This window comes from Chanodichthys erythropterus, chromosome 13, assembly GCF_024489055.1.
Source record: "Chanodichthys erythropterus isolate Z2021 chromosome 13, ASM2448905v1, whole genome shotgun sequence".
Classification (NCBI taxonomy): domain Eukaryota; kingdom Metazoa; phylum Chordata; class Actinopteri; order Cypriniformes; family Xenocyprididae; genus Chanodichthys; species Chanodichthys erythropterus.
In genome coordinates, this window is record NC_090233.1 from 11,613,898 (window position 1) to 11,640,177 (window position 26,280).

At 37.2% G+C, this 26,280-nt stretch overlaps 2 protein-coding genes across 2 annotated transcripts in view; both read right to left on the reverse strand.

Annotated features, from left to right (window-relative positions):
- spag7 (sperm associated antigen 7) overlaps positions 1-8,381 on the reverse strand; it is a 40,377-nt gene extending 31,996 nt beyond the window's left edge. Inside the window, exons 1-4 of the mRNA XM_067407951.1 lie at positions 7,877-8,381; positions 7,354-7,421; positions 7,186-7,274; positions 6,637-6,721 (exon numbers count right to left, since the gene is read on the reverse strand). Coding sequence (XP_067264052.1) covers positions 6,637-6,721; positions 7,186-7,274; positions 7,354-7,421; positions 7,877-8,006 — 372 coding nt within the window. The 5' untranslated portion in view covers positions 8,007-8,381. The remainder of the gene's footprint in view (positions 1-6,636; positions 6,722-7,185; positions 7,275-7,353; positions 7,422-7,876) is intronic.
- Positions 8,382-9,023: 642 nt separating this feature from the next.
- On the reverse strand, positions 9,024-23,361 carry slc25a11 (solute carrier family 25 member 11). Its single transcript, XM_067407961.1, has 8 exons — positions 23,161-23,361; positions 19,728-19,880; positions 19,183-19,389; positions 17,363-17,453; positions 16,389-16,479; positions 13,882-13,981; positions 11,918-11,969; positions 9,024-10,008 (listed from the first exon to the last, which is right to left on the reverse strand). Exons 1-8 carry the CDS (start codon positions 23,235-23,237, stop codon positions 9,853-9,855), a joined length of 927 nt encoding a protein of 308 aa, XP_067264062.1. The 5' UTR covers positions 23,238-23,361; the 3' UTR covers positions 9,024-9,852.
- Between the last annotated feature and the right edge of the window lie 2,919 nt (positions 23,362-26,280).

Below are 26,280 nucleotides of genomic sequence, written 5' to 3' on the forward strand. Positions count from 1 at the left end.
AAACACCAACGCAGCGTCACTGATGGTTGAATATTATGTATTATAGATTGCAGATTTTATAATCTAAAAAATATGGTTACATCTCTCATGTGCGACGGGGTGTCACAGGGTTTTGACGTCATTTTTGGGCCTACATGGAGCCCTCTGTGAAGGCTTTGGTGTGCTCCACTGTTTGATCTCTGGCTTACTCCCTTGGGTAGATCTCCATGGTAACTTATGCTGAATGGCTAACCTGCTCCGGAGCAGAGAAGAGATCAACTCCATGAAAATGCTGCCTACTAACCAATCAGCTCCATCCACCATCTACTTTGTAGGAAATCCCACAGACTGTTTTATAGGCTGCTTTGTTTGCTGCGATGATGTGGAGAAAATCTTCTCTAAAGCGAGATCATCCTACAGAGACTGATTAAAAGCCTTAGGTTATTGTAGGCCTACAGGTTTTAACAGTAAGCAAATGTATCATTTTTTAAGTGACAAAGTTTTTCAAAGTGAGGTGAACAACCACTTATTCAGTGCCCCAGTCTTTTAATGTGGAAACGCAGACACAGCCGAGCTGAAAGAATAAGGCTGATATTTTTATACAGCTCATAAGAACACATCAAATCAATGCATTATTATAGACTACACCTGTTCATTTAGGCATTCACACTGTCGGCGAAAATTTTTTCTTTTTTCTTTTTTCCTCTCCTCTCTCTCCCTGCATGTGTCCGCTGCAGCCGTGCTACTTAGACCATGTCATATTTCTGTAGTGTTACAGTTTGTTCTTCGACTGTAAAATATGATGCTCTGCTGCTGTCAGATTTGTTCATGTCTGTGATTGGTCATCTGCTGCTAACACGCCTCTTTTATTTGAACGCGCTCACGGCTGGATTGGGAAACCCTGGGTTGACTTACTGAGTTGATAACCAGCTTCGTGGTACCGCTTATCCCGACCGTGATTGTTAGGGTTAGTTAGGCCAGATAACAAAAACATATCCTGGGTATGTTGAACTCGCTTCGTGGTACAGGCCCTAGGTGTTGCCATCATCAGAAACAGATGTTTCTTCACATGACGCATTGGAGTAAAAGGACATCTCATTTATCTAATGCATATATATCTATCTTTATGCATTTCCTTGTTTCTTCTCTCCTCACATGTTTTCCTTGCATCTCTTTTTATGCAGCCATTCAGGAAAACATGCAAATGAGGGAATAATGGATGCAATTAGACAATTGTGAGGTATCCCAAGTTAACATTTGTGCCAATTTTAAGAAATTGCCTCAAGGGGTTCCTGATCACTTTTATGAGAATGAGGCATCAAATTAGGCCTCTGGTCAGGGCTTTTTTCAGTGCTGAAGCTTAAGATACTTTCAAACTGTTAGATCTCTTAGAACATTTTGTGTTTATAAAAAGACTTTTATGGGTATTAAACATTTGTTGAAATTGTTTTGCAATTTGTGTTATGGTTTTATTGCACAAAAATGCAATTACTTAATTGGTAATGCAGCACATGACATTTGGTTATCACATGTAATTTCATATAATCTAATTACCTATTTTAATTTCAAAACTCAGGATTGAGAGGCTGTGGCGAGACGTGTGGATGGCAGTGACCAATGTGTTTTATCACGCACTTCACACACTGGAAAATGAAGGCTATCTGGACCTCAGTAGCACCACACACATTTTTGCATGTCATTATGTGTTCTTGCCTCGTCTGCAAAACAATCTGGACAACTTTCGTGAGGGATGGGACAACCACCCAATCCGGACTGAGCAAAACCTGACGCCAAACCAGCTGTGGGATGTTGGCCAAATGCAAAATCCCATTGCAGATCCAGACAATGCAGAGGTACTTTTCCATGGCCGTGTTATTTGGAAATGTTCTGTATTGTATTTCTCTTGAATGAGTCACTTTCCAATATGTATAAAAACAATAAAAATGCTCTTTATTTACAATTTACTGAAATGAACCAGTAGTGTTTTGAGTGAAGTTTATGATTTGTCTTTCAATATTTCAGGAGTATCTTGTTCCTGTTATTGACTGGGAGGAGGACATCAGCCGTCAAGACAATGGACACACTGGGGTGACTGTTCCGACCGTACAAAGCCCTCTGAATCCTGAACAGATGGAGCAGCTTAGGTCAGCTATTGACCCTATGGGACCCTCAGATTCCCTTGGCATGGACATTTACATCACCACGGTGCAATTTGTGGAATCACTCATTGAAATGGTTGATGGTTAATAGGTGGTGGCTGATCTGTTCTGTTTTTCTTTGTTTTACTCCCATACACTCCACTCACACATACACTGCATACATTCTGATCTGACAGACACCTACAATTGTATATTTTTCTTAATTTACTTATTAAAATATCTAGTATTTTCAGACCTGTGTGGTTTCCTTCTTTTGTCACGTACTGTTGAGCCAGGTTGTGACAAGGTAAAAATCTGTGAGAGCAGCATACACTTTGTACCTTGCATTTAACTGTGATGTACAACTTTGGTAAAATATATTATATAAAAAAAAACATTTTTCCCTCTTTCTGGACAGTCTGTATAACCACAGGCCGGTGCAGACTTGTTCTCCCTCTATCCAATGTGTCCTGGTTGACTGTTTCTGTAGGGGGGAATTTTTGTTTTGGAGTGGTGAAAAAAGTATTAACTTTCTTTAGACTACCTCAGTAAAAGTAGTACGACCAGACTGTGAAAACACTACATGACAAGCAAAAGTCCTGCATTGAAAACCTTACTTAAGTGAAAGTAGTAGTGACATTCACCTAAACTATGTAGAGTAAAAAGTCAAAATGCAGTATAACGATCCCATCAGCGTTTCTTAACCATGATGTTCCTGTATTAATGTTAAGGTGCATTAATGTGCATGTTGGATTTCAATGCTGTAGCCTAGATGTTTAAGGTTTAGCTCATTTTATATGCTTCCATCTATAGATAGATGGTTATATATCTATCTATATAGTGATATAGTGTGTAGGTAGTTGCCAGTGTGTGATGAGCATGCGTGGCACAACAGTGGGCAGCAACACAGTGACAGCTGAGGGAAAAGACTGTTTTGTCTGTAACTACTAACTGTAGTTTCTAGATTTCTGTAGATTTGTAAAACCTTTATTCTGTTAGTGAAAATACTATAGAGGGGAATATATATATACGATAAACCTGATCAAAAACCACTATGGCAAAAGCCCTCAAATATGGACTAGATTGCACCAGAGAGGTTTAAGATGCTGAATCGACATAAGACTGCAACGTCACTATCCATGCGATTTGATGGTAATACAATTAAAAACAATATGCTTGACGACAAAAAATGGCTATTTTGTGTGTGGATGTAATAAAGACACAAGTTTAAAATTCATAACAAATTTAATAACAAACTGGATAAAGCCATCAAGTTCTTAAAAGAACTCCAGCACAGAGAAACAAACAAAAAAACAAACACACACACACACACACACACACACACACAGCAGTTTGGCAGGTCTGGAAACAGATTGGGCCACCTCCGGTCCGGATTCTGCAGACAGAGGGGGAAGACATGAGCACATAGCTTTCCAAAACACTAGCAGGTTGTTTACCAGACAAGACAACAGCGCAGCTCTGTGTTGATCAATAAAGAGTAAATGTGATGATACACAGGGCAACTTTTTGAGCAATGTTTCTGGGCAATGTTGCCATAAACGGTCAACCAGATGAGACACAGGGCCCACGACCAATCTAAATTATCCAGATAGCAATGTATTGTATTTTTTCAATGGGAAAGTGCCCAAGCAACAATCACTCGGCAAGATTGCCCAGCAACAATGCTTAAAAAGTTGCCCCATGTACCATCAACCAGCTGAATTGTCAGGCACTGATAATAACTGAAATGACAGCATGACTATGAGGGGTTGTTCTAGTTAACGTTAATGCTATGTTCAGTGTGTCATTAACTTACATATTTGCCATAAATGCTATGGGGACACAGTGCCGATACGTCCCCAGCGAACGTTTATTTTGTTGCTGTTGGCACAAAATGTGCAAGAACTGCCAACGTTAACTGTATGTGCTGTTGTTCTGTGCTGTAAACACAAGTTTGGTTATAGCCAGCTATAGCTAAAGCTAAATGATATTATTAGGCTAACGTTAGTTGGACAAGTTATGGCAGTGGTCACCAACCTTTTTAAGTCCAAGATCCCTGACCTCGATCTTTTTGAAAGACAAGATATACTTGATAGAAAAAGACAGCCCAGATTTAGTATTTTTGGCCAATGTAGATTATGATTTATTTATGTATTTATTTTACAAGGAAATTGGCTGATTCTGATACTGGTTGCAGGCATTTATTATTAATATTATTATAATAAACAAAAATACATAGCCATTTCAAATTAGAGGGAACCACTGCTTTTTAATCACAATCCAAACAAAGATGCTACGAACGTTGCATGAGCAGTTGTTTTTTTCTTTTTTTAACTGAATTAGATTTAATTTCAAGATTTAAAGCAAAAACAGAACGGTCTGACTTTATCTTTGTGAAATTATAAATGCTACACACACAAAAAGAGCAGGCTGAATGGGACGCAAATTCACTCTCTGGCAGCAGGTGGCGCTTATGGAGCAGCAGTGATATAGTGTTTCCTTGGTTACTGCTGTAAACAAAGCTATTCTAAGGAATACTTTAGCTACTTTATTCTGAGGAAAATAAAATGCCATTGGCATCGAAATCTTTCTGAAGACTGATCTCCTTTTAGAGATGCATTCATATAACCCCTCACCCACAATTCAATATTTATATTTTCCTCCTATATTTCGAGCAAGGTGAACAGTGAGCTGCTCTGCCGGCTACAGAATTTTCTCCTCTTCGTGTTTGTCTTCAGCGTCTCTGGCCTCTTGTGAACGGCCTTTTACAGACTCAGACATGATGTGGGCTAAGTTATTTACCTTTATCACTGCCCCAATAGCTCCCGAAAATAACAAAAAATAAATAAATTCAAAAATACAGTACAAAGACAGGAGAAATGTCATGTATACTCATATTTCTGTTATTTTTGCGAGCTACTTGAACAGTGATAAAGATCGACCACTGAGCTATAGGGCTAACTGGCTAACGCCAGGCTGTTGGTGAGCCGGTTTCTGGGCAGTTTTAACGACAGTGCATAACGTTAACGTACTGGGGTGCGATAAAGTTATTCTTTAAATGTCACACAGCTACTTAGTCGAGCGACCGCTTACCTGACAACCCATCTTGTGAGCGTCGGTCGGCCCGTCCTTTCCCAGCGCTGCCCAGGCTCTGTCCGCCTGTCAGCGCTGTGACACCGGTCCACCCATCAGTGTCAGCTCTTATTTTGAAAAGGGCTTATTGAGGGGGCGTGACATCACATTGAAGCAATACCCCTGATTGGCTGACTACACGTGTGGATCGTAGTCACACAACTCTGCGGAAAGATAGTGCCAAAAAGATCTGTAGACGTGTGGAGAGGGATCTGTGAATGCCCTGTGATCTGCAAACACAGATTCAACACTTGCATGCTGAGCTTTGCACAGAATGTGTAAGAATGTCTTTTTACAGTGGTTTGAAAATACAACTTAGACCGTGTTTGTTTGCAAATTGTGAGGAGGGCATTTGTAGATTTTTTAATGGAAAAAACAGCGAAATATCTGTGCCAAAATTCTGAAAACAAATGCAACACAATCTACAAACAAATAATGACCCTCGTGCGCAGACAAATCTCTTTGCATTCATTCAAATTCTGGTTGTTAAGTACAAGTCACTGATTTCTATGTGTGAATCATGAAGAGTCTGTTTGTGGATTTTTCATCTATTTGTAGATCTTGTTTTACATTTGCGGATCATGAGGAGTTTGTTTGCAGATTTGGAATCTATTTACAGATTGTGTTTTACATTTGCAGATTTTAAATTTATTTGTAGATCTTGTTTTGTGTTTACAAATTGTAATATGCATTTTTGACTCATAGTCTCTTCATTTTCAATGATTATGGCATTATTTTGTCACAACAGTGAAACAATAGTGCCAGAATTCTGAAAACAACTGTGACACAATCTACAAACAGAACATGATCTTCACCTGCAAACAAGTCACTTTACATTCATTCAAATTCTGGTTTTCAAGTACAAGTCACTGATTTCTATTTGTGAATCAGGATGTGTTTATTTGTGGATTTTTAATCTTTTTGTAGATCATGCTTTATATTTGTGGATCACAAAGAGTTTGTTTGAGGACTTTGTATCTATTTGTAGATCTTGTTTTACATTTGCGGATCATGAGGACTTTGTTTGCGGATTTTTTTTCTATTTGTAGATTGTGTTTTGTGTTTACAAGTTGTAATATCTATTTGTGACTTTTAGTCTGTCCATTTTCAATGGTTTTGGCATCAATTTACCCCCATATTTTTCCCCCACTACTGTCACCTGATGTGGTTTTGGTTCCTTGCCACTGTCACCTTTTGCCATTTTATTTCAGTTAACATTTTTTTTTTTTTTTAAGCAACAAAAATGTTTTTTATGGTTTTAGTTTTAATTTCAGTTAACTATAATAACTCAGGTGAGAGAAAAGAATTAGAATCTTTCAATGTTCAGTACACTTAACACAAGAAAACATTTTCTCAGGAGAGGAAACTGTCTGCAATATATTCGTACCTTTTTAAACAGCATGACATATCTGCTCTCTTCATCCTCACCAAAGGAAAACGACGCCAGCCCTGCCACCTCAGCCACATCATGCCTAAGAGAAGTGGAGATGTTAGCATGAACTGTATGGTACACGGGAAAACAGGAAGTCCTGCCTAAAACTCTGCCAGTGGTTGAGCCAGTAGTTGAGAAGTCGGACCAATCCAAAAAAAAAAAAAAAAAAAAAAAAAAAAAAAAAAAACCCACTGGTGTCCCCAGAATAGCTTGTCAAATTTGCCCCTATTTGGGTTTGAGCAAAAACACGCTATTTATGTGTGTCCCTTTTACTGCAAATGATCTCCCGGCACTTTCCAGAAGAGGGCGGAGCTTTAACAGCTCGTGCTTCGGTTGCTCAACAACAACAAAGTGACATTATTTTCATTTTTGGGTGAAATAACCTTTTAAGAACACATGAAAAAAGTTCTAAAACATCAACTAAATTTAAAATACACACTTAAAAATATTAATACTATGTATTAATAATAAATTGATACTAAAATAACACTGTGTTGAACTCACAATATGCTTCTCTCGATCTTTCCCATTGGTTCATATTTCTTCTTCTGCACTGTGCTGTTCTGAATGAAGTCTGACACCTCCTTCTCCATCTAAAAACATCACTCATTTTCATAAACAATGTCATAGGCTCCTGTTTATGCGAGACAAAGAAAGGTAATTAAGTTATACCTTTCTCCTAAACTCAGTTTTTTTTCTCCTCTCATGTTCCTCGATCTTCTTCAGCCGGGCTGCTTGTTCTGCACGGTAACAGGAAGAGCAAAAAAAGACATCAAAATATATCATAGAAATGATGCAACACATGCAAGTGCACAGATGGAATTGTTAGTGAACAGTCGAATAATTTATTGAACATTGTTTATATTAATATTATTAAAGCTTAGCTATTATTGTTGAACTGAAAGTGTTTTAACACACGCGCTTTAATGCATATGCACGGCCTGTTTATAAAACATTTTAACACAAACCACAAAAGGCATCAACAAACCAGATATGACGTAGAGGGGATTTTCAACGACAGATGACGTATGCATGTGCATATATTATTCCTCGGGCGGTGATTGGTTATATCACGGAGATGGTGTCGCAGAGGACACTCGGATATTTGTTCATTTCCACTTGTACATCTAGAAGCATTCTCAGTTTCATATTCTAAGCGGCAAGGAAGTGTATTTGTATAATTAAAACTTTATACCTTTAGCTTTCCGTCGGCTTTCTTGGTTGTGAACGCTTGGAGGCTTTTCCATCGAGCTCAAGATCGAGCCCAGGAGGTCCGCCATCTTTGGACTGTCTAATTCTGACCGGAAACTCGCTGCATGCTGCATTCTTGAAATTGCATTCTGGGTAATGTGGTACAAGCAAGCGGCGGGGTTCACAATGACGTCATTGCATCTAAATCAATTGGCTGAATTTCTTATTTTATGATGAATCTTATGATTTTATTGGGTAAATTTCATATTCATAAAAGTAAAAGAAATAATTCTAAACACTGAAGGTCTTTATGATTGATTTTCATTTGTATGTTGAGTCTCTCCAATGACAAAAAATGTAGAGATACACTTTTATTCGCAAAAGAATTGTAGTTACTTGAAAATTTAACTGGTATATACTTGAACTGGTAGTTTTTTCTTTATTTATTTTATATTTTTGGCTATTATTTTATTTATTTTTTCCTTGTGCAATGTAAACCCATTACTTTAAATGCAGTATCTTTTTGGATGTCATGTTAAAAGTGTAAATGTTCTATGTTATGTCTTAACATCTAATAAAAAGTCATCCGTAAAAAAAAAAAGAAAAAGAAAAGAAAAGATGAATTTCTTTGTATAGTTGTGCAAATGCTTGCTACATAGGTTTTATCATGTAGGAACTTTTACAAAAATGCTTTTGACGTGCTGCATATTATGTTTCTTGATAATTTTTGTGATTCAAATTCAGAAACAATATTTCGAGACTGTCGTCAACTTATTGTCGACACTCTTTAAAATCAGTTTTGAATATGCATTTTTATTTTTTAGGTTTTAATAATTACATTTCCGCAAATAATTTTAGTAAAATAAATAATTCTTGATCATTTATCAATTTTTTAGGTGGATGTCATATAGCAAGAATAAACTATTGTTCTAAATGTTACAACTTGAAACCCAGCAGTACAACTACAATGTAACCCTTAAAACATGATTTTTTAAAAAAATTATTTTAGTTTCCTAATGAATTGTTATTTAAAACAGGACTAGTTTTGTTCAGATTGCATAATTTGTTTGTTGTTTCTGCATAGCAAGCAAATGAGAAACAACACAATAGCCAATCATTTTAATAGTTTCTTTACTTGATGAAAGCCACAATAGCATAATTTTTAAAAGCTGGTCTCTTTGTTTGATTTCACTCTTCATTAAAAACAAAAATACAATTCCTTACATACTAGGATGAAAATATCAAGTGTGAAAAATTTGGAATTCCTTTTCATACCAAAATTTAAGAACACAATTCCACTGTTACGTTCATGAATTAATTCTCTAATACCTCGAACGTTAATACATTACAAGCAGCTATCTGGTGTAGTACTGGCCTTTACACACCTCATTATCTTTATTACAACACAGTTTCCAGTAAACCAAATGTTCCAAATGTTCACTGCACTGTAAGCAGTCCTTTATGGTAGGTGGACATCTGAGGCTAAGTTGTCACTGCATTGGGATCATAAGTGTTTTGCACACCATTTTGTGTATGCTTGTTAGAATCAAAAGAATTATGAGATAAGAAAGAGAAAAATCTTTTATGATTCACTCAGAATACAGGTTTGACATCAGTATTGACAAAGATTCCTCCCAACTAAGCCTGTCGACAGGTCAGTACAGCTGTTGATCTTTAAGGAGGAAATGTTTGTGTGGGGAAGGGAGACTACATAAATATAATTTAAAACTAAACAGGGGTCCTACTGGAGTGAGCGATACCTTCAGTCAGTTCGATTTACAGTATGGTTAGTCAGTCTGTGTAATATAAGAGTCCAAACGGTCTTCACAGTTACCACCGCAGCAAAGGGACGTAACCCGGTGCGAACACTGGTTCTGTTACAAACCATCAAAAATGGAAACTATACTGGGAAACCAGATGTGGGAGAGAAACATAATGAAGTACTGCCTGTGCTGTCCCCTGATGACCTTAAGGACAGATCTAGGAGTCAAGGAAATAGATTTTGTAGAACTTGTTCATCTGCTCCAGGAAGATGAAGGTAAGAACTGTGTGCGGCCCAAGACGAGCGTAATAAGGAGTGAAACCCTTCCACAGACTAAAGAATCCTTCGTTTCTTATGACCTTCACCAATACATCCTATAGGAAGAGAAAGAAAAAGAGAAGGATGAGAGGGGGGCTGGAAGTGCTAGAGACTATTCCACTAACAACAACAAAAAAAGACATTTGATTATTGCAGTAAGTGTATTTACACTTTAGCATTTTATCCAGCGTAACCATTACAAAGTGACTGAAAATGTCATGCCATCCTGACCTGTTGATTAAATGTTACTGTTGGTGCTCTTATACCTGCAACTCAGAGCAAATTAAGTGTTTACCAAGTCATTTGGTTTCCTAAAACATAAGAAGATTTAATGGAAGTCTTTTTCCACCGCAGAATAAAAATATAAAGAAGGAAGCTGAGAAAAAAAAGTCGGAATTGAGAGGCTAAAAAGTCAATTGCAATTGTAAGTTTCTTACAGTTTAGACTTTTAACAGAATTCTGACTTTACATCTCACAATTCAGCTTTTCCTCTGAATTTTTTAGACACCTGACATGACTGCATAAATGTGCAGAATTTTGAGAAAAAAGTCAGAATTGCAAGATGTGCACTGAGAATTCTGAGGAAAAGTCAGAACTGAGAGATGTAAATGGAGAATTCCAAGGAAAAAAGTGAGAATTGAGAGATGTGAACTGAGAAATCCAAAGGGGAAAATAAGTCAGAACTGGGAGATGTAAACTGAGAATTCTGAGGAAGAAAGTCAATTGAGAGATGTACACTTTGAATTCTGAGGAAAAACGTTGGAATTGCGAGAAGGAGAATTGGGAGATGTAAGCTTAGAATTCCGAAAAAAAAAAAAAAAAAAAAATCAGAATTGCCAAATGTAAACAGAATTCAGAGAAAAAAAAAAAAAAGTCAGAACTGAGTGATGTAAACTAGAATTCTGAAGGGAAAAAAGGAGAATCGAAAGATGTAAACTGAGAATTCAGAGGAAAAAATATCAGAATTGCGAGATGTAAACTAAGAATTGACCCTTCGCAGGGAGTTTGATTGACAAGCGATGTAACGTCGAATCTGCCATTTTGTCCGACAAAGCAGTCAGGAGTAAGAAGATTAACCTCAGTGGACTTGAACTTGAAAAATCGTGTGTAGTCTTTCTGCGATTGAAACAACATTTCTTCTCATGTTCATTCATGTTTATTTGATGCTATAAATTAATTAGTATTAAGAGATGATCGGTTCATGAGCCGCTTGAGCTGAGGCGCTACAGCAATCTGTCACGACACATTAAAGAGCCAAAAAACGTGTTTTATTGTTCGAATTTCTTAAAAAAAACGACACCAGTTTGAAAGCTGGGACTTTGTTAAATATCATGAGTAACCTGCTCTGTCTTGTCTGTCGACGTGTTGGCAGTGTCCTCTTTGCTCCGCAATGTATTTTTCACTGTGTGAGGCGTGACAGCGCCATGGCTTGTCAGACAAAGCAACAGTAACTAAGGGGGGCGGGTCTTTGCGAATGGTCAATTCTGAGGGAAAAAAAGAACTGAGAGATGGAAACTTGAATTCTGAGAGAAAAAAAATGTCAGAATTGCAAGATATGAACTGAAAATTCTGAGGGAAAATATTGTGAGATGTAAACTGAGAAATCCGAGGGGAAAAAAGTCAGATTTGGGGGATGTAAACTTGAATTCTGAGAGAAAAAAAAAGTCAGAATTGCCACATCTAAATCTAGAATTCTGAGAAAAATCTGAATTGTGATAAAAACTCACAATTGCAAGAAAGAAGTCAGAATTGTGAGACAAAAGTCACAATTACCAATTTATATTTTTATTTTGTGGCAGAAATAAGCTTAGAAAGATATTCCTGAAACTTGATCCATTTCTGATTTCTCCATACACCAACGTGACTGAAAGGTCACAACTCTGACTGTTTTAAGCAGCTGATCTCAGACAGCTAGAGTAACAGAGGAAAGCAGCGAGAGATTGACTGTGAGTGCTGAGAACATACCAAACCATTCTTGTACTCCGGCTTCCCATCAATCATTCTCATGTTCTGGATTCTTTCGAAAAGAATAAGATACATGTCAGCATTGCATAATCAGCACAATTTCCACACAAACCTGCTGCACAGAAAACAGCCAGAAAAATGTTATTTGAATTAATGTTCTGAGTCTATTGTTTTTAATCATGTCTTATTTAATGAGGGACTCATTTGTGGAGTATAATCATATCTTTTTGTTTGCGTCCAAGTTTTAAAAATGGAAATAATAATCGAATGAGATTAAGTATTTGCCTTGGACATTTCTTTCGTTCTTTCTTTCTTTTTTAACGCCATACCGGCTTCAAAGGCTATATTCATGGCGAGAATAAAGTATAATTACATCAAAGGAAGATTAAAAAAGATGTTTCAAATTTATTTCCTCTAAAAATCTTAAAACCATGCTTGGGCTCACTTGATTAAAAACCTTTTCAAAACTATCAACAGAGTAAAAACGGTTTCTCACAGGGGTAAATGTAATACAGTCTAAAAGGATATGTTTAATGGACAATGGATTTTGACAAGATGAACATTTTGGATGGTTTTCTCCTGAGAGTGCCTTGGACATTTACGTCTATGCATTTGGCAGATGCTTATAATACAAAGTGACTTATATTGCAATCAAGTTATCATTCATCAAACAAGCACATGACCATGGTGTTAGTGCCATGCTCTCTTATATTATAATAATGTAATTTAACATTTAACATTATTATAAATAGTTTAAAAATTGATGTATTTTCTTGCTCTCTACATAATAGTAGCTGTATCAGACAGGCACTGCAAAACCCTTTGATCTCTAGCATGTATGCATTATAAGATAATAAATAATGATGTTTCCTTACTTATCAGCTCCAGAATTTACAACCTTTACCAGCACACAACAACAAAATATACTCTGTCAACTACCTGCGTTGACCTGCACTCATCCTTCCACCATACAATGTTATATTCTGATAGTTTTGGTATTAAAAGCACACAGATGCACAATTTTCACAAACATTTCAGTAATATTAATGCATATGAGGTTTAGAACTTTGTACTGTTTATGATGTTTCTGCAATACTGATACTCTTGGCATCAAGCCAGTTCCTGGGGATGCACAATATATCCTTCATATAAGGCAATATTAGATCATTCAAGCATTTATTGTGAATGCAATAGCAGGTTTAACGTCTGTCACACTGGTGTTGGACCATAAAATGGAAATTAATGATTGACTAATTGTCGGCTTCGGTCAATACATGCATCGCTAGTTATCATGCGTGTTATAGTTGTTTAAAGAGATTGTTGAAAATTCTGTCATAAATTACTCTCTTTATCTCATTCCAAACCCATAAGACTTTTGTTCATCTTCGAAACACAAATGAATCTATTTTTAATGAAATCTGAGAGATTTCTGTCCCTGTATTCAAAGTCTATTCATCCAAAATGTTCATAAAAAGATTGTAAAATAAATCCATATAAATCGAGCGGTTTAATCCAAGTCTTATGAAGAGACTGGATTGCTTTATATGATGAACATATTTAATTTAGGCTTATATTCACATATAAACATTGAAATAAACAAAAGTGACATCTAGCAAGTATGCCTGAGCTTCTGTTTACCAAAATTGAAAGCAATAGTCCACCAATCAATGTTTCTATGTGAATAAAAGCCCAAATTAAATCATCATATAAAGCGATCATGTTCCTTCATAAGGCTTGGATTAAACCACTCAATTCATATGGATTTTTTTTTTTTTTTTTTACAATCTCTTTATGAATGTTTTAAACCGTCAGTTTTGGGGGAATAGACTTTCAATGGAGGGACAGAAAACTCTCAGATTTCATTAAATACATTTGATTTTCAAAGATGAATAGAATTTATATGGGTTTGCAGTTACATGAGGGTGAATAAATGACAGAATTTTCATTAGGAAGTAAAGCTGTACCTGGTCTTAACAATGTCTACTGGCATGGAGGCAGCGGTGGTGACCAGTCCACTGATCATACTGGCACAGAAATGACACAGGATATCATCTCCGAAATACCCTGCACAAAAACAAAATGAGAGAGATATTTTAAGAAGTTCATTGCAATACTCATTCATTCAAAAGTACACACATGGAACGATACTCACTTACTAGGGTAAATAAATAACAGTTAATGACTGGTTAAACAGTTCATCTGAATCACACTTTAACATTTCTTCTAAAGCATATTCACTAAAACACACTCTGGATTGAGCACATGAAATACTCATAGTAGGTGTTCCTACTGCTGGATGTCCTGCAAAACTGATCTGGGCTAGTTTTCCCATAAGCATCGTATGTGTAATTAGATCGCAAAAACCATTTGCACCAATGGTCTCTACGATCTACTTAGCCATAAAATGCTTTTGGAAAATGCAGCTCAGATCTGATTTGGTCATTCTCCACTATGCAGTCAACTACATTATACCACAGGGCACGTGTCATGAGAGATCATTATAATTGCTGCATAATTTGCAAAAAGTTCAACTTTCCTCAACCGTCTATTTCGCCACCATCTGCATTATCAATGGCCACTAGCTATGTTTCCATCCACCCATTTTTATGCACATTTTTGGATATCGCATTAAAAAAGCTGGACGGAAACGCCAAGATATGCATAAATTCTAAAAATATGCAGTCAATTGATGCGGATACAATTTTTATCCAATAAAACATGCACATAAACTACAATGGAAACACATTTACTGAAGAAATCCCTCAATGCACAACAAAAAAACTCACATGACTTTCCCTCAACAGTGGATGTGACTGGATAACTGGACTAACCATCGGACCAATCGTAGCGCACAGCATCTCAAATGTTGGTTTGATCATTCTGAAATGCCTGAGCCGAAGTCTCAAAATGATTTGGTTTCATTCCCTCCCAGAACCGTATGACACAATTGCATTCCCAAACACCAGGTATCCGAACGCAAGATAACATGACAGCATTTATTGCGTTTCATCTGCATGCTCTGAGACATTTATAATGTAGGAAAAAGAGAGCTACAGTTTCTTCCCTGATTACAGCAATTTCCATTTTTATTAGATATTTTGTGCCAATTTCCCAGGAAGTGATGTGATTTTTGAACAAATGTGATGGAACGGTGCTTTATTCACAAATGTTTTATGCAATATTCCAATTTTGTTTGCTCATTGTTAATGTTACTTAAAGCATTACCTAATGTTAACCAATGAAACATTATATAAACCAATTATAACATTTATCCAAAACTGCTTAGCATTGCCAGAATTCATTTTATTACATTCAAAATAAAAAATAAAAAAAACACTAAATTATGACCTGACAAAGAATCAAACAAACAAAACAACAGAACGATTTTAGAATATTTCCCTGCGGGAGAACCAGTTCATACCAGCTTAAGCAGTCATGCAGGATTTTGGATCATGGCAGATGGTTTCTTGCTGGTCTAGAAAGGTCAGCCGTAACCAGCTTGACTGAGATGTGACCTGTCAAAATACCCACACTTGTGGTCTTCGCCACTTAAGATCGTGTGCACACGACAGGAAGTTAGTGTGCAAGACTGTCCCATGTCTTAAAAATTGTGCAGTGCCATTAATGCACACTAAACCCACACTATCTTGAATACTGCTTCAGAGCGCTGTTCGAGGCTAAGCGTACCCCGTCATGCATTATGTTCGGGAACTCAAATGCCCTGAAATCCCGAGATGTCAAGGAAAACATTCGACTAAGTTAAATTAATTTTATATTACATATAATTTGGTAGTAAAGTGTTGCACAATTCAATGCAAAGATGAGTAGGCTGTGTGTACTTTGTACATCATTTGCAACTGCTGTTTATCACTTGAAGCACCACAATTTTAAAATTGTGTCTTCTGTTACTGAACAGACATGTGTATTTTAAAATGCAAAGTACTGAAAATAATAATAATAATAATAATTTAAAAAAAGCTGTAAACGCTTGCACTTTTTGCAAGACTATGTGTTCCACTGGGTAATCAAAAGTTCTACACACACTTGCAGTCTTCACGCACACTTAAACACTTGAAAGTGGTCAAGTGCAAAGACTGCAAGTGTGGGTATTTGGACAGGGCAATGGTCTACCACCGGGTTCACAAACACTTTCCTGGAGCCTCCTTAGCACTGCACATTTTGCATGTCTCCTTTGTCTGAAACACCCATTTCAGGTCTTGGAGTCTCGCCTAATGAGCTGATGACCTGAATCAGGTGTGTTTGATTAAGGAAAACATGCAGTGTTGGGAAGGCTCCAGGAATGTGTTTGGGAATCCCAGGTTGATTTGAGCTTCACCCTAGATCAGCTTGAATGATCATGAATGATTAGTCTGGACTAGCTAACCATGTTTATCCAGCTACTATCGGCTAGATTTTCCAGAAGAGCTGACTCTACAAGTTTGTGACTGATAAGATAAAAGAAGGTTCATACCAGAGTCCAATAGTGCTTGTTTGGACTGGGAATATGAAGCAAGTTGCGCTGCGTTCACAACAACCGCTCTGGCCATGGTGGGTATGCAGCCCTACATTAGAAATAAAACACAAACATCACTACATACATAGTTTCAGAATACTAAAGCAGACATAGAGAAACAGACTCAAGGAACAGTAAGGAACACATTGTCACAAACAACCAGCCAGTTATTTCACTAATTTAAGCCTCTTGTCTGAAAGTGAATTTCATAAGAGTCATTTGTTTGTGAATCAGACTACACCGGTCTTTGTATGATTTTGCGTTACCCGTTCTTTCTGGTTCACAATTCAGCTAAAACATAATTTATGTACATTGAGTAGCAGCATCACAGCTAAACTGGGTGAAGGAAACACTTTCAGAGTATTTCTGTACATTGGTGAAAGAATGCAGATGTTCAAGAACTGTTAATGAAAATAAAGATAATGAAAAGTCATTTAGTTCCAGGATTTCTTTTACATTTAACCAGTTCTTATTCAAATCCCAATCATAGTCTTAGTCTCACAAATACATGATTGTTACACAAGCAAGATGTAGGCAAAAACATAAAACTCATCAACTGAATGACCATCTGTAATCTAGAGTATTAGTGCAAAGATTACACACAAACCATATTCTAACATGGTGAACCTGAATTCACCAAGAGAAACATGTTCCTGGATCAACATCTGTGTTGATCCTGGAACAACATTACAATCAACCAATCAGATCTGAGGGACAAGTTTATATCAAGTTTAGGCTTGGAATCAGGGTTAGGTGCTTCTACATCAGTGTTATTCACCATCATTTCCCTCTGATTTTAGGGATAACTTATGGTTAGGGCTAGTACTAAATTTTTTGGGGCAGGAATGTTGTCCCAGGATTGACAAAATATGTTGACCCAGGAACATGTCTGACTTGGCAAAATCACAGTGACCTTTCTAACACACACTTACCCTCCAGAGTGTGGTGATTCCTTCCTCCCTAGTGATTCTGACGAGGGCATTGAAGACGTTTGTGTAACCCCTCCTTTGATCTGGAGGCAACCTGGACAAGAAAGAGATAAAGGAGGAGTGATATTTTATTAACATTTCAATATTTTAATAATAATAATAATAATAATAATAATAATAATAATAATAATATGATGACGATATTATTATTTGATTGGGTTAATATTAATAAGTTATTTTACTATTATTCATATACTATTATTGAATTTTTTTTTTTTTTTTTAAACTGATTTTTATACTAACAATAAAAGCCAATTCATTTTAATGTTAGTCTAAGTTTTAGTTATTTTGTTATGCGGTTTTGTCTATTTACCATTCAAATATTTTTATTTCATGTTTAATTTTAATAATTTTAGCACTTAAATGTAAAAATTTTATTTGTTTTATTTAGTTAAGCAAAAGTTTTTACATTTTATTTTATATTAAATTCAATTAACAAAAACAATTATTAATTCTAGTTTTAGTTAACCATTCATTTTATTAATAATAATAAAATATATTGATATTTTTACTGCAGACAGAAATCTTTGTATGAATGCTATTATTTATAAACAGGGCATCATGTATAATCAATGCATATCAGACAAAATTCATATTGGGCACAAGCACATAGTAAATATGGCATAAACAAACTTGTGTTTACAAGAAATCAGGTTGATAGAATAAACACTTAGGAAGAAGAATTAGTGGCATAAAATCCTTGAAATATAAAGGTTTTTTGATGCATGTATTAGCAAGACAACAAGAGCTGAGCAGAGTGCAAAATATATTTACTTGTTTTTATTTATTTAAATATTAACATTTATTTCTTCTTTAATACACCAAAATTCTTATTAGAATTTTTTTTCCACACGTTTATTGTTGTGGAATCATCATCAATTTCAGGTACACCTGCCTTGAAATGGCATGTAAAAACAACATTATTTGCCATTTGGTCACTTTACATGTCAGTCTCATTCTGTCTAAAGGAGCAGTCTTTGTTTCACAACTCTAAAGGTGTGTTCACATTTGTAGTTTGGTTGTCTTTAGTAAATGTTGTGGACTAAATACATTTAGTCCTGGTTCACTTAGAGATCACACTCATTTTAACACCAAACCTAAACGATACTTTTATGACGTATATTTTGCGACGGAACTTGCCGACAATGCTGTGTTCTGGGCTAAATGCACTCACTGTATGAGCGTACATATGATGGTATATGATGGAGATGACAACTCATGATCACGAAGATCTTAAATGTATAAAAGGAGTCAAAACAGCGGCAGGAATCCCTCCGTCACACACACAAATGAAGATCTGCTGTGAGGAGACGTGGTTCTGACGCCTGTACCGAACTGCGATGGGCAACATCACGACTATGATAAGAAAAATCAAGTATACTTGAGCATTCTGTCCTTTTTAGGCCTGCATCTAGTGACATCATGTCCTGTTTTTGGTTTGTTTACATGTTTTTGGTCCATGTTGTGTTCATATTTCATTTGAAATATTTCATTCATTTGAAAGCAGATCAGGTCTCATCTTTTCAGGTGGCTCAGTCCGTTTGTTTGTTGCACAACAGTGTTCAGATGGCAGCATTCACACTTTCTCAAATGAACCGCACTAAAAGAGCAATTACACCAGAGTTCGTTTTAATCAAACCAAACCTGCCAAGTGTGAACACACCCTGAGAGGACACGTCTTCAGAATCCTGCTAAGACTGTCCTGAGACAGCTGTTCGGCTCTACAATGTGACATATGGTGAAGTGTAATGATATTCTTCTACCTCCCATCAGCAGTCATCCGAATGAGCGCCACCTCCGCTGGAGTCCCGACGAACGCTCCCGTGGCCCCAGCGGTCATTCCGATCAAAGCCTTCATGAAGAAGTTAGGAGGTGTGCCATCTGCTTTGGTCATGCGCTCAAACAGGACCGTGTAGATGCCCAAGCGGGTTGTGGTGTAGGTAGCCTGTCTCAACAGACCCGCCGAAAGCCTACAATTAAAAACAGAAACAGAAACAGACGTGAACAAAATAAATGTGCAGTGAGACAAGAATGAGATAAATGTATCAGATATAAACCTAATCAGATATTTACTGCTTGTGTAAAGCTATGGGCTCCATCTACAGTCACTCAGTAAGGATGTCCAGCTAGAGCTCCCTAGTTTCTCACATCCAGTGTCTGGTAAAATTAATGTTAAAAAATACAAAAAACATTAATTCAATAATTCATTCAAATCTGTATCTGTACATTCTAGCCTTCTCAGAAAGTGTACCTCTCTATCTAAAACGCTCGTTTGCTTGCGCGTCTGCGGCGTGGCTCTCTTTCTTACCCGGTGTAGATGCCACGGACGCCCTCATTGCGCAGGATGCTGGCCACGGCATGCAAGCTGGTCTTGTACTCGCGAGCCTTGGAGCCCTGACCGCTCAACTGCATCCGGTTCTTCACCAGATCCAGTGGCTGCACAAACACTGTCGCGCCCATCCTGGAAGTCAGAAAGAATGTGTGTTAGCTAAATCATTTATTTACTTTAAAGTCCTGTCCTCATCCTGAAGGAATCCTATTGAAATGAGCATAAACGAAAATAGCTAATATGATTTTTTTTTCTCTACAGGACCAATATGATTCCCAATAGGATAAAATGTCCCTGCTGGAAACTTTTAGATTTAGAAAAATCATAAAACTCGATAACACAAGACCTGTAGGACCATCCAGTATCTGTTCATGCAGTTTAATCTCATCAGGATCCTTTGAGATTAGTTCCAAATAATGATTGAAATGTATTGTGCTTTAAAAGTATTATAAAAGTCTGCATGAAATGGACGTTGCGATAGTCTTTTCTTCCCTATATCCGAGTGAAATGGCTTCTCGTTCAAGAAAAAATGTAGGGCAGGACATGATATTGCCCTTGGGGAATTGATTGGATGTTTGTGGTTTGCTATCGAGATCAGAGATGACGTGTTTTTGTAGGCAAAACCCGGAAGCGAGTTAGCATTTTAGGATTTCCGTTTCCATCGCACAAAAGTCTATGGGTTTTTTGAATGGGTTTTTGCCTGAAATAAGGTCTGTGGTTAAAAAAGCCTCTAAATATTTTCACGTTTTGATATATGACATAAAACACACCAGTTATAACCCGCTTGTGACTTTTTTTAAACCTTTATTGTGTCTTAAAGCGGAACTCAATAAGATTTGCGAAGCTCCCCCTACAGGTTCCTTCAGTGAATCACACTGTTGTAAATACTCCAAGCGCAGCTCTGGACTACAACGACTACAACGCTCACCAGCGCAGTAGTTTTGCAAATACAGTACAAGAAATCTCGATGGTAATTTTCGAAATGGTCTTATAAAGTCATAATATATACATTGTTTTTGAATTACCGTAAAGCATTTTTTCACTCTCGCGTGAACACGAGGCGAGATTGTTTCGGGTCGGCGAAGATCAATTTGCAAGTGTTGTTTTTTGGCGTAGACATGCCCGAGGGGGTTAGTGCTCGCCTCAAACACACCACTACAAGTCAATTAACCATCGTAAGGACTTAGAAAACTATTTATGAAGGTAAAAAAAGTTACTTAGTTCTGCTTTAAAAACGGCGGTTGCTGACAAGTTGCTAAAAGGGACTACTTCCTTTGGCGGGGACTTTAGACATCATCATGACAAACAGGACATTTGGACAGCATTTCTCATGAAAAAGTGGATAAGTATTCATACACAGCGCAGATCATAATCAGCGAGCATGTTTTTAAATAAAGTTGTTTTTTAGTTTGAGGACGCTTGGTGGTGACGACGTTGATCCGCGACCATGTGCTGTAGTTCGTTTATAGCCTACTGTTAGCTTTTAATATCTGCCGACTTTATTTAGGCTCCAAAAGTCTATTTTCCTGTGCGCCGCTAACTTCTGGGTTGGCCTACAAAAACACTTAATCTCGGAGGTACTCTATTGAGTTCCACAGATCCCGCCCCCTTTTTCAGTGGCACTGGTTCCGGAAGTATTTTTCCATGCATTTTTCAAAAAGTCTTTGTTAAAGCGTCATAAAAGCCATGAACCAAGCCAACCAGCTACGAGGTGAATCATTACATTACAAACTTTCATTGGAAGCAAAAAAGTTTATGAAAATTGGACAAAATTACTAAAAGGCACAAGACTGTACACTCAACGGCTTTAGTGAGGGAAAGAACTACAATCCCATGAAGCATTGCGGACAGCATAATCAAATTAAAAATGATGGGAGAATTATAAAACTACTCATTTATGAATGTTGATTTTATAAATAATAACATATTAAAGAAATAAGCCCCAAGAAGCTGTGGTTTTCAGTGAATTTATAAAAACTAAAGGGTGTTGTTTCGCACGACACGAAGCGGAGTTCTGATAAGAACTAACTTCACAGGGCTTACTGCTTTTATAAAACGGTTATTGCAGATATACAAATATTAAAGCAAATATATGTATCAATGCAACTTTCATGAAGTAAAATCACTAAAAGTCTTCCTTCTGCTGGAAACTGACCGTGAACGGCAACAGAATGCGTCATCTCATGGAGATCAAATAAAAACAGATTATGAAAAGTCAGACGGTGGCAAAGACTGTTTGAGTGAGTCAGTAGCGAAGACTTTTAGTTTGAAAGGACTGATACTGTTGTGAACAGAAACATATGTTTACATTGCTAAAGGTGGGGTTTTGCAGTGATACATAAAACCCGTTGGGTGAAGCGGTCATCGGCGTGTTTTATTGTGAAAAAAAATCAAGAATCAGAATCAAGGACTGAAACTAACCGCTTCATAATTTGCATTTATTGCAAAACATGCATATATCTACAAATATTTGCATATTTTGAGAGCTTAGATTGACTCGATTACATAATTTGCAGTGCTTCATGGGAGTGGGTGGAGATAAACAGCTCTTTTGGCACCTGTTGCTTTTTTCGACTCTGATTGGTGTAATTTCGGTACAGCATCATGGGTAATGTAGTTTTTCCACTTATAATTCCACTGTTAAATATGATTATTTTAAAAATAATGCTGACTGACAGCTTCAACAGAAGCAAATACCATGGATTAACAGCATCGTAGCTCACCATAAGTTTAAAAGTTATTGTTAAAATTGAGTTTTTACTTCCGGAACCCGACTGTTGCAGTCTATTGGTGGATCTCATGTGAGTGACAGGTTGCCCCGCCCTCACGCCAGTATACATGTCATCAAAGACGACAAGATATTTTTTTGATTTCATGGTGACTTTAACATCAGCCCAAGGACAACCTGTATAAGAAATAGCATTGAATTACAGGTCTTGTGTGTGTTTCAAAGAGTCATGTGTGTGAGAGCGTCTTAAATGTGTAGTAATATATTTAAAGGATGGAATTTAATATTTAAAGGTCAGAGGCACGAGTTAAAAAAAAAAAAAAATCTCAATATAAAAGGCATTTGAAAAGAGGCACACAATAAATATCTTTGGCGACAAATAAGGTACAAAAGAGGGCCTACAACATGCATTCCTCAGTGACACATGACGACGCATGACATTTAAACTGAAGTTCAGATTGACACGGGGTTACAAGGCTTTTTCCGGGCCTGTAACTGCATTCACAACAGAACTCGCAGAATGAGCCAAGAAAACTCATGCACAGCACACAAAATCCTTATGCTGATCCTGATCAATAGCTCGAGCAGCGGATAACGGATGACAACACTCATCAATAATCTCCCATCAGTCGTTCATTCAATTCAAGCCCATACAACAGAGCGCGCCGCTGCTTGCATACGTACCCAGCCAAGCCACCGAAGAGAAACTTAATGGATTTGGGCGAAGTTTTGGGCTTGCCCGTGTCCGCTGCGGCTGCCATGGCTGCAGTGTTTGTTCGGGTTTCTGTAGGACACCTTCGCTTCTGCCGCCCGCTCCGCTGATATTCGGCTGCTGTTGTGTAGCAAGGTGACTCGCCTGGAGCGCGCACGTCAAGCGGAACACGCTTGGACCAATGACATATGAGTTTTCACTCGCGGTGCCGAGCACGTACGTGACGTGTAATTTTGCGTAGCATGTCTTAAAGAGACAGACACTTACCTTCTTTTCAGCTGCGAGAAATTAAAGGATTAGTTCACTTTCAAATGTAATTTTCCTGATAATTTACTCACCCCCATGTCATCCAAGATGTTCATGTCTTTCTTTCTTCAGTCGAAAAGAAATTAAGGTTTTTGATGAAAACATTTGAGGATTTTTCTCCTTATAGTTTACTCCAAACGGTTGAAGGTCAGTGATTACAGTGATTCCAGACGAGGAATAAGGGTCTTATCTAAAGAAACCATCGCTCATTTTCTAAAAAATAAAAAAAATTTAACCATAAATGCTCATCATGAACTAGGGCCGTTTCTCAATATGCGTACTTGTCTGTACTTGTGCTCTCGTGGACTTGTGAAACGTCATCAGTCGCTGTCCAAGTACTGTTTCAATTCAAAGTTCGCATCTAACCAAGTTCAGTTCAAATTCCTGGATGTGTTCTTGATCCGCCCCTTTTATCAAGGATGCATTGAGAGGTGACTTGTGCAGACTCGAGACAGCCAGGTATCCCAGAATGCATCTCGCACTAACCAGCAAGCGTCAATAGTAAAGGAGAAACCCCACATAATTTAAACATATTACTGTTTTTATGTCATGATATGTAGTTTTAAGATTTTTTCAGGCGAGAATGTGCTGGTTTAAAGCTCAAATGTGTGGTTTATTGATAAAGATTGGTAAAGAACAGCCTTTCTGACAATTTGATCTGACGTTGTGAGATTGTGAGATCCAGGCGATCACCGGACGCTCAGCGCTCATGTTCCCAGCCGAGAGCAGCCTTATCTCGTCTAATCCTTCTGACGTTTGCCGCTGGCTCCGTTTTGGCTTAGGGCAACGTGACGTTTGTTCATAACTTTATATATGGCTATTTAACTTTTGTATCCTACTAAAGCGCTGATTTTGTGCGCTTGACTGAATTGTTTGCTTTATTTCTTATTGTATATTCTTACCTTTTATAATGGCTATTATTGATCATTAAAACTGACATAAAGAGACAAGGTTTTGTTTTATGTTATAGCCTATTTCATTTTATTACAGTGAAGTTAATCAGAGTATGCACAAATAGTATTACATTTAATATTTTTGAAATATATACGAAAAGAGGCAGGGTTGTTTAATATTTCGTTTTGTTATAAATATAAGCAGACATTGCAGATAATCAATCACTCGTTGCCTGAGACTATTAATATGTTTTTTTTTTTTTTTTTTTTTTTTTTTTTTTAATAAAACGAAAAGAGGCAGAGTGGTGTTTTATAACAAATTTCGTTTTATTGTTGGCTAAAATATACATAAAGAGATAACCGGAGAAGCCAGAGTGAGCTAAGTGACGTTATCAAGTATGCTGCTGTTCCATTTGCAGATTCACCGGACTTGTGTTCTCCCGTCCACGGGAGTTCGTTCTCCTGAGTCATATTTATGCATAATGATGCATTTAAAAGTTAATGGCCATTCAGATCTTTATAAAAGTCCACATTGGTATTTGCAGATGAAAAATAACACGGGTAACATTAAATATATATTTTCTATCAGGTTAAAATGATTATTAGTCACTCAAATCTCTCAGCGTCGATCGCGCGTATATCCGCCATGTTTTGTAGTTTTTTAACACTTTTTACTCGTGTTTGTAGTTCTGAGCTGAATCCTCGTCCAATGCGCAATGGGTTGTGGGCAATATTAGCCTTTATAGTGTGCACGGATCCACACTTCGAAAATCTACCGGAAATAGTAGACCATCCGGGGACTTTTGGCATACTCTTTTCAACATACTATGCTTTGGGACACACTTATTTTAATCTCACATACTATTTAGGATGGATAGTATGGACATTGGAACGCAGGGTTAGTTTTGAGAAACGGCCTAGCTCTCTTCTTCTTCTTCTTCTCTATTATAATTCCAACAGTGTAGACACTGCTAAGTGTATTACTGCCCTCCACAGGTCAAAGTTTGAACTAAATTGTCAAATACAATATGCTAGTGCAAGTATATAACAATTATTTCAAACTAAAGTTTGAAAGATGAGCATTTATTGTTAAAACTTATATAATTATTATTATTTTTTTTTAGAAAACAAGCAATGGTTTCTCTAGATAAGACTCTTCTTCCTCGTCGGGGATCATGTAGAACGCTTTGAAGCTGCACTAAAACTGTAATTTTGACTAGGGATGTCCCAATCAGGTTTTTTTGCCCTCGAGTCCGAGTCCGAGTCATTTGATTTTGAGTATCTACCGATACCGAGTCCCAATCCGATACTTCTATAATAAAACTTCTATAATCTTTACTGTATAAAATAAATAAAGATTAATCATTATTGAAGTTACAAAAACTATTCAGTCAAGAGCAGTAAGTGATTTCTTTGTTATTTGTTGTTTGATTTAACATTAAAAACAGGCAGCAGGAATAGTTTTTCTCCCTTTAAGACATGCACAATCCAACCTATACTGCTCCACATGCGCTGTCTTTTTCGACTAATATACGTTCACTTAAGACATAACCGACTATGTTTGCTAGGATACTCGCTAGGACGGGCATTTTTAAATAATTTTTGTATGAATTTGTCCGCTGAAGCGCAAGACGTGAAAGAGAACTCAGTATTTGCGCGCTGACTGGAATAAGCGTGTGCGCGCTTCGGATGAGCGCACACAAATCTTCTCACAGCGCGCGAGTTCTCTTTCGCGTCTTGTTCTTGAAGGTTTAAATCAGCAAGGCTTAAATGAGTTAGTTTAAACACAGACAGCAACGTGTGCTGTTCAGGTCTCACCTGTATCAACACCCATGTGATGACGGCGTACTGTAAATGACTGGACATGAGAGCAGACGGCATTCGCAGTTAACA